The 10122-nt window shown below is 34.0% G+C and overlaps 1 protein-coding gene across 1 annotated transcript in view; it reads left to right on the top strand.

Annotated features, from left to right (window-relative positions):
- The window catches only part of LOC128996104 (regucalcin-like), a 33696-nt gene extending 24824 nt beyond the window's left edge, over window positions 1–8872 (top strand). Inside the window, exons 6-7 of the mRNA XM_054421218.1 lie at window positions 4533–4672; window positions 8553–8872. Of these exons, the coding sequence (XP_054277193.1) occupies window positions 4533–4672; window positions 8553–8846 (434 nt within the window). The 3' untranslated portion in view covers window positions 8847–8872. The remainder of the gene's footprint in view (window positions 1–4532; window positions 4673–8552) is intronic.
- The last annotated feature ends 1250 nt before the right edge of the window (window positions 8873–10122 follow it).

Below are 10122 nucleotides of genomic sequence, written 5' to 3'. Positions count from 1 at the left end.
CTAAAGACCAATGTATCAGTCTTTTTGATCAGAGGCAGCGCAGCCAAAGGACTGTCCTCATGTTATTGATCAAAGACTCATTAGCAATAGCCGGAGCAGCGCAGTCAACGAACTGTCCCCATAAAAATGTGTGAATGTCATCTATCTCATTTTGTTGTAGTGGGGGAACTTAGTGTTTGTTTTATTTTCATGTTTGTGTGTAAGTCTGAATTGGCTAAAGACCAATGTATCAGTCTTTTTGATCAGAGGCAGCGCAGCCAAAGGACTGTCCTCATGGTATTGATCAAAGACTCATTAGCAATAGCCGGAGCAGCGCAGTCAACGAACTGTCCCCATAAAAATGTGTGTGTATGTCAAAGAGAACTCTATGTCATGAATTTACTATTGGTTTCATGTTTTTGTTTTGTGTGAACGTTTTCAACTTACTAATGTCACTTAGAACTTTGTAACATACAATGATCAACTCAAATTGAAAATAAAAAATTACTAATAGGGACTTTATTATTTTGATACCTGAAATAGAACATCACATAATTAAGAAATACAACACCCCTTACCAAAGATACAAATACGCAAAACACCCTCTAACTACAAGCCAACAAATACTACAATCAACATGCTTCTAATATAACTACTAAGTGACAAGAACCTTAGGTTAGAGTGGTACCAACTCTAAACTAAGGGTCTCATCTTTAGCCAGTTTGCCCATCCGGTCAGCTTCACCGGTTGTGCAAGACTGACAATCATCCGTCTGCTCGCAGCCCTTTTATACGCTCGGGTTGAGTGGTGGGGGTAGAACAACGCTGCACCTGCTTATGTAAATTAACTAGCGATAGTAGGTCCCTAGCTAGAATATATGCCCGGTCGGATTCAAACATATACAAGATCCATTACTACCGTTTTTATATTTTTTCCAAAATATTTTCAAAGTCCTGTAAGTAGGTCAAGGTCATTTAAAATAATACCAAAAGAAGAGATGGAGCAAACATGCTCTATCTCTCCTTCTGTTGTAGTGAGGAAAGAGTCTGTGTTTAGGTATAACAACAAAAGCTTAAAAGTGTTCATTGTTAGCTGACATAAGTAAACTACCAATGACAACGAAAAGTTTAAAATTTAATTTAACCAAATGCAGAATAGTATGCAGGCCGTTGGACCTCTCAACTAATTACAAAGTGGTCAACTTAAATTTTAAATATAGAATATTTACTGTCACAAGAAAGTTTTCATTGTTAGCTGACATAAGTAAACTACCAATGACAACGAAAAGTTTAAAATTTAATTTAACCAAATGCAGAATAGTATGCAGGCCGTTGGACCTCTCAACTAATTACAAAATGGTCAACTTAAATTTTAAAATATAGAATATTTACAGTCACAAGAAAGTGTTCATTGTTAGCTGACATAAGTAAACTACCAATGACAACAAAGGTTTAAAATTTAATTTAACCAAATGCAGAATAGTATGCAGGCCGTTGGACCTCTCAACTAATTACAAAATGGTCAACTTAAATTTTAAAATATAGAATATTTACAGTCACAAGAAAGTGTTCATTGTTAGCTGACATAAGTAAACTACCAATGACAACGAAAAGTTTAAAATTTAATTTAACCAAATGCAGAATAGTATGCAGGCCGTTGGACCTCTCAACTAATTACAAAATGGCCAACTTAAATTTTAAAATATAGAATATTTACAGTCACAAGAAAGTGTTCATTGTTAGCTGACATAAGTAAACTACCAATGACAACGAAAAGTTTAAAATTTAATTTAACCAAATGCAGAATAGTATGCAGGCCGTTGGACCTCTCAACTAATTACAAAATGGTCAACTTAAATTTTAAAATATAGAATATTTACAGTCACAAGAAAGTGTTCATTGTTAGCTGACATAAGTAAACTACCAATGACAACAAAGGTTTAAAATTTAATTTAACCAAATGCAGAATAGTATGCAGGCCGTTGGACCTCTCAACTAATTACAAAATGGTCAACTTAAATTTTAAAATATAGAATATTTACAGTCACAAGAAAGTGTTCATTGTTAGCTGACATAAGTAAACTACCAATGACAACAAAGGTTTAAAATTTAATTTAACCAAATGCAGAATAGTATGCAGGCCGTTGGACCTCTCAACTAATTACAAAATGGTCAACTTAAATTTTAAAATATAGAATATTTACAGTCACAAGAAAGTGTTCATTGTTAGCTGACATAAGTAAACTACCAATGACAACGAAAAGTTTAAAATTTAATTTAACCAAATGCAGAATAGTATGCAGGCCGTTGGACCTCTCAACTAATTACAAAATGGTCAACTTAAATTTTAAAATATAGAATATTTACAGTCACAAGAAAGTGTTCATTGTTAGCTGACATAAGTAAACTACCAATGACAACAAAAGTTTAAAATTTAATTTAACCAAATGCAGAATAGTATGCAGGCCGTTGGACCTCTCAACTAATTACAAAATGGTCAACTTAAATTTTAAATATAGAATATTTACAGTCACAAAAGATTGTTCATTTTAATGGGGGACTTCTTTATCCTTTGTTAGCTGAAATATCACATGATTAGAAAAATACAACACTCTGCGCAATTCAAGTACTAAAGACACGATGCACTCCATAAAGTAAAACCATCTAAGATACAAGCTAAAAAAACAACATGCAGCACATGCTATTGACTAAAACATTAAGTTAGATTGACCAAATCTAACGAAAGGTTTTAATCAAAAGTCAGTCAGTTTACACTCAACCAGTCAGCTGTGCCAGTTGGGTGAGACTGACTACAGTCCGTTCGCTGCCGCTTCTTTTATCCGCGAGCCAGTTGGGAGGGGGTCGGTTGGGAGGTTTACCCTGCTTCGCGGGTAAATTTCCCTACTGTCGGGTAATTCTACCTACTAAGTAAGGAAGTCTCCAAACCTCCAACATCACATAATTCAGTGTCGAACCTTCAACGAAGACTGTTCACATATGCCAGCTCTGTTCTGATGTTAACTATGGATAAGCCAAGTACAATCACACAAGATAAACTAAAGAGAATAAAAGAAGATTTAAAGAAATCTACTACTACTAAAACTAGCAATTTTCGCAAGTCAATGTCACTACGTCTAAAGTTTCAGAAGCAAATTAAATTACCACTACATTGGAATGCATCAGGATCAAATTATTCTAATCAATTATCACCCGAAGCCATATGTCAAGAAATGAAGCTTCCTCAACTAGTAAGTCCAATAGAAACAGAAAAAGTAACATTTAAATATCTGTTACAAAACAAACATTATCAATTAGTAGAACAAAGACAAAACGAAAATGGTAAAACGTTTATTTTCTTTTATGACAACAAGTTTTTAGAGGTTTGCTTTCCGACACGATTAAATGTGCCAAAGCCTCCTGACGTTGAAGATGGCAAACTAATTTATTTGATTCGCACAAGTCAGAACACATGGAATTGGGTATAATTCACTTAAAAAAAAAAAAACAGTCTTTCTAAAGACTCCATTATATAAACATATTTTGACCACAAAGTCTAATCTGTCAAACTGTTTAACAAAATATAAACGATATTTAATTTTACTTTATTTTTTACGTCACGGTCTCCAGTACCCGTAATACACCACTACTTAAGGTTTTTTTAAGACCAACAAATATTTACTAACATGGGGAAAATATATCTACTATTTTGGAACGTATTTCTGCATAAACATCTTTTAACCACAAACAGCTATCCTGCGACTATCTAACATAAGATATAAATTAAAATTGGTTTTTACAATACCTTGTGTTGTTGAGTCAATCGAGGTGTAGTATTACGATGGCATCAACGATGCAAACGATAGACCCAGGACCGTACAACACTCCGCCGCTATGTCCAAAAGCAAACTGTAGAACTGTGGATACAAATCCACATGGAGGTTGAGTAGGGGCATTTGACCTTGTTCCACTGCCCGCTCACTTTCCCTCGACCGACGGCCTCAGCCTAATTCACGGCAATGCCGGTGACACAACCTTGCACCACGCCGCCGCGGGCACTAGTACAATACTGTAGGCTACTGTTAAAATGTTTCCGTCGACAATATGATTTTAACTCAATTTATTGTCTGTACATGTAAGCTGTGTTTTGGTTTAAAACCTTGGTGTAGCTGTTGGTTGATATGCCCAATACATTTTAAGACAATTGCAAACGAACAAGTATTAGCTATTTAAACACACTACTGTACAGACAGCTGTTTCATCCCCTATCCATTACCACCAGCTCCTACCACCTGTATCCTGTTACCACCTTCTTGCTGTCAGCTCAAATCCGCTATAAAACACGCCATTTCCACCCCTATCGTACCTAACTGTCAAATCCCCCGTCATTTCCGGCTTTACACGTCATTTCCGCTTAACGGTCAAATCAGCTGGTGTGGCAAAACAGCTTAGGGGCTACTACTCACCAGTGTTAAAAAAACAAAACAACATAACATTTCCATTTATTGGTTAATAATTGTTCAAACGGAATATTTAATAAGTCCCAATGTGTTTCAGCAAAGGAAACCGTTCTTTACAAAGTCTGGGATGAAGAAATAGGAGATGCCAGTTATAATACGCCTATAACGATGCATGGCAATGGAATGGCAATCGACAATGAGGGACAACTGTGGGTCACAGTGTATGCACATCAAAAGGTAGCTTCTGGATGAATAATAAAGTTGTAAAGACGTGTTAACCTTGCTGATATTGTGATGGTTTCTTGGTTACATTCTGATTATTTTGTTTTAAATCTATTTCAAACTGAATTTTCAGCAAATTTCCCATATAGGGAATAAGCTATTACCGTAGTGGTCATAGTAAGACCTGGACCTGGGACTGATTTACTTTTTCTTTTTGAGGTCACTATAGGCTAAAAACACCAACCATTCAAATTAATATATATTATATATATGTGTGTGTGTTTATTAGCACGATAACTCGAGCGAAAATGATCAAATCTTTTGTATAAACGTTTAAACCTACATTTTGTTCGAATGAGTTCGTGAACCAGCATGATCGGACCATTGGAACGGGGGGTTATGGAGTTTTTTATGGGGTAAAAATTGGGTTTTCTCATTTTTTACCCTAAAAACATAAATTTAGCGATTTCTTTCCAAACCATTTTTTTTTTGCTTAAAAACAAATAATTTAGTATATTGAAGTGTTATTATGCACATAATGGTTACGAAGAAAATTTTAAAAATCTGTAAATTTAAAATTCCCATGTTATTATTATAAAGAATAAGTCAACTGTTGTACTTTGCTTGTTTATGAACATATTTTGATCAAATTAGGAAAATGCATTCATTTCATACTAAACTATTAACATTTTATAATAAAACACCTTCTTACCCTCCCTGTTGCAGCAAACCTAAGTACTCCTTAAACTAATGCTATTTAAATAGGGAACAAATGTGATATTTTAAAGGAAAATTTTTAGTGTAAATTCAATTAGTCAAAATAATTTATATTCGTTTAGTCACAATCGTTTAGCTTTGCTGCAGCGGGGGTATTTATTATTTTTGCAACAAGTTAACAACAAAGAAATATTAAAACTGTATACTTCATTCTCTGTACTCTAAAATCAATAAATACCACAATCAAAGCATTCTTACTACTTTAAATAATATATTTTTTTTATTTAAAAATAAAAAATATACTGCGTTAAACAAATTCTTAAATTAATTATAAGGCTAGGACATAATACAAAACATATCCAAACCCTACACCTTAGTTTTGTTAGTGTATTGATGAATTACTAATAACAAGTAAAAAGTAAAAACACTAATGGATTTCAAATCATAACTAACTGTGGTCTCTTCCTTACACTCTATTCCAGTGTGTAAAAAATGTCTCCCCCCCCTATTTATTTTTTTTATTTTTTAAAATAATGAAATATCGTTTGGGGAGTGATAGTAACATAACGTGAAGTTTCTTTTGACATAGTTAAAACTTTTGAATTCCCCCCCTAAATGGGGGGTAAGGGGGGTAACTCAAAATTTTTAAATGTAAACCCCTAGCTTGTGACACCTCATTTGAAAGAACATTAAAAAACTAGGTAAATGGTGAAAACTAGAAATTTCTATCTAAATTCTAACCGGAATTACAGCCAAAAACGCTCAAAATACGATATTTTTGGGAAACTCAAAAATGTAATTATTGCATACACCCTTTGAGTGATCCCTCATTTGAAAGATAAATAAAAATCAGGCCAATGATAAGGATTAATAATTTCTAACAGGTAATTAGATGGTTTTTTATGATTTTTACAAACAAACTAACCTTAAGTGCGAAATAACAGTAGCGATGTTGTGTTCACCAAATAAATTCACAGCAAATGTTCAAACTGAAGTCCTCCTACTTCCTGACAGTAAAATAAACGAGACGTGAACTCTTCCCTCACGTTATGGAATGTTTCCTCAGTGATTTTTCTGCAGGCTTCAACAATCCTGTGTCTCAAGTCTTCAATATTCTGTACGGGAGTTTTATAAATTGTCGATTTAATAAACCCCCATAGAAAAAAATCCAAAGGTGTTAGATCGGGGGACCGTGCTGGCCATTCTATCCGGCCACGCCTGCCAATCCACTGACCATTCAGTTGTGTATTTAGAAATGCTCGGACCTGTCGATGAAAATGAGGGGGAGCGCCATCCTGCTGGAAGTGAACAATATCTTCATCAAACTCATGTGGATGTTGTGCAATAACTTCCACTATGGCTGGAAAAACCGACTCTTGAAGCATTTGCAAATAATGTTCTCCATTGAGGTTGCCATCGATGAAAAATGGTCCTAGGATATGATTACCCAACATCCCAGCCCATACATTTAATTTTTCTGGGTACTGCGTTGAGGATTCTCGGTAAACATGGGGGTTTGCAGTATCCCAGTATCTGCAGTTATGTTTATTGACAGTTCCATTAACAAAAAAAGTGCATTCGTCTGAAAAAGCTACATTATACACGAAATGTGGATTAGCTTTGATTAGTTCTTCCATTTCTTCGCAAAATTGAAGTCGACGGTCTGGATCATCGTCGTTTAATGCATGGACAAGTTTAAATTTATAAGCGTGAAATTTATTTTTCTTTAAAATATTTCGAACTGTTTGATGGGATAAGTCACACAGTGTAGCAACTGATCGAGTCGACTGCTGAGGATCCTCTACAAATTCTGCCACAACTTCAAATTGTGTTTCTTCGTCTAAAGATGTTCGGCCTGATTTTGGAGCATTAGCTACGGATCCAGTTCGTCTGAACTTGCCAATTAGTTCCCTCAAATATTTTCGACACACTGGTCGATCAGGATGTGCTTCGTTGAATCTCCTTTCTGTCTCGTGGTAGTTTTCATTCGAGGCACCAAAAGTTAAAACCATTTCCACCTTATCGTCTTTGCTTCGAGCCATTATTAAAAATTTCTAATAAACTTTTAACAAAAAACTAACTATTGAATAAAGAAACTAAATTAAAAAACCTGACTAACTAAATAGCAACAAACTAACAATTAATTATTAACCTTAGAGAATTTTAATGAACAAAAAAGTCTTTACAGTTATCAAATAGTTACATAATTGTTATTATTAAATAGAAATTGAATTTATGCTGCAGTACTTACCTAGACCTGTCTGTAACAGCTCATTGACAGAATGAGTTGAGGAAACCCATGCCAGGGCAAACAGGGAAAACCGGCTGAGCAAAGGTCATCTAATGAAACAAACTCATGTTCACGAAAATTTCTTATTGTAATAACCTTAAATTTTTAGTTTGTACTTGCTCTGTTGTGGATAACCAATACATTTCATTTTCACTTTTTTTCAAAAGATGTTATTTTGCACTTTTGCAATAATAAAGAAATAAAAGATTTTATTAAAATAATAATTTATTAGCTGTAAGAAATTTTTGGCTGTAGGAAGTAACAGTTTCTTAATTTAATAACATAAGCCTGATTTTTATTGCTCTTTCAAATGAGGGGTCACTCAAAGGGTGTATGCAATAATTACAATTTTGAGTTTCCCAAAAATATTGTAATTTTGAGCGTTTTTGGCTGTAATTCCGGTTAGAAATTAGATAGAAATTTCTAGTTTTCACCATTTACCTAGTTTTTTAATGCTCTTTCAAATGAGGTGTCACAAGCTAGGGGTTTACATTTAAAAATTTTGAGTTACCCCCCTTACCCCCCATTTAGGGGGGGAATTCAAAAGTTTTAACTATGTCAAAAGAAACTTCACGTTATGTTACTATCACTCCCCAAACGATATTTCATTATTTTAAAAAATAAAAAAAATAAATAGGGGGGGGAGACATTTTTTACACACTGTATAGTTTATGGTATGTGTGAAGAGCACTGTAGTCCACTTAGCAAAATATAATTAAAACTGTTTTATTTATTCGTGTATTAAAAAGTATTTTGTGATTTTGTAAATTCTACAGGTTGTAATGCCACAACATGGTCTTTCGAAACTCATATGCAATTGTAAAACCTTATTATTCATAAACCTTGATTATTGGTGTTGGATACTTTAATTATTTAATCATATTTCAGATTATTCGAATTGATCCATCTACTCGCACAAAAACGGCATCAATTCCTTTATTCAAATCTAAGTGGCCAACATCTTTGTGTTTTGGCGGCGAAAATCTCGACATTCTTTTTGTAACAACTTCTCGTATTGATAATAACAGCAATGACAAAAGAACGTACCCAGAATCTGGATCTACTTACATGATTACTGGGCTCGGGGTGAAAGGAGCGGGACCCAGCAGACCCGTAAAAGTTACAAGACCTGATGAACCTGGGACTTCTGATCCCAACAAGAGAAGGAAGTTAAATGGCTAACTCATTTGTAAATATTTCAAAAATGAAATAAATTACAATACGAAGACACTAATATTTTAATAGTATGTCTCCAAGTGATATTCTTATATATTCTATATGTATCCAGAGTGTATGCTACGTGTTTAGGTTGCCGATATATAATTATCCCTTAAAATATGCTCCTTACAATTTTCCTACTCCATCTCTGATGAACATTGGAATGTCACTACTAGTGTACACATGTGCTGGTAAGCACTACTGGCATTATGTTCAGTGATAATACAGTTGGGAAAAACTTTTGATTGATTTTTAATTGGGTTGTAATCATTTACATGTTTTGTGTTAAATGAAGGGGGTCTTTTAATTTTGTATCTAAAATCTTCTAAGGGAACATTCTGGTCATATAATGTATGACCAAAATATATAAATAAATAAATAACATACATATTATGTATGCTGTTTATGTATGGAAAAATATCAAATGACTTAGGGTCACTCAAAAACTTCTAGTTCCTTGGTTTTGGCCAAATTTTATCAACTCTACATGGTCTCTGTACTTTACGTGACTGACAATTCTTTCTATAAGTAAAGTTTATCTGATGGGTTTACAAACATTTTGATGCATTTGAAGTTATATTTGGCACGGAATGAAACTAATTCTTATCTTAAAACGTCTTGTTTATCGTTCATCCTGGACAATTTTCTTTTGTGGTTCTTTAAATTCAAGAAATTATTGTTACGTTTAACTTAGTTGGAATGAAATAAATATTTCTAAATTTTTACAAAGTGGAGTGATGTAAACTGGTCGTAAGGGGCCAACCGAGAAAGACTGTTATAAAACATTACCAAAGGCAGGATACTTGCGTGTAACGTCTGTTGAGGTGCGATCAAGACAAGCAGCTGTCTGAACTACCGACACCTACGAGGAATTTACTTCTTATACCAACTTTTTACATTCCATTGGATTATATTAACAAACAGATCTTTCTTCCGAAGGTTGTAAGGCAGTTTGTCTTTTCTTATAATTATTAAATAGGATAAAATAAAATACCCTTTGCCAAAGCAAGCCTGCAGACAAATCAAATTTTCATTTGTATGATTTACTGATAAACAAGAATGATTTGCTGCATCAGTGAGAAAAATAATAATACCGTATTAAATTACATTTTCTAGATTTAATCCAAGCCTATGTGGTGGCTCCAAAAAATTCCAGACCCAATACATATCAGCTGGGGAGTATTTTTTAGATGCACCCTCAGGAAAACATGTCAATACCGTCACAAAAGCTTTGCTTTAT

The sequence above is a fragment of the Macrosteles quadrilineatus genome, unplaced genomic scaffold, assembly GCF_028750875.1.
Source record: "Macrosteles quadrilineatus isolate MER2022 unplaced genomic scaffold, UCM_ALF_1.0 Scaffold_6__1_contigs__length_79288215, whole genome shotgun sequence".
In the NCBI taxonomy this organism is placed as follows: Eukaryota; Metazoa; Arthropoda; class Insecta; order Hemiptera; family Cicadellidae; genus Macrosteles; species Macrosteles quadrilineatus.
Note: the sequence above shows the minus strand (reverse complement) of the source record. Positions and strands in the feature narration are given on the sequence as shown.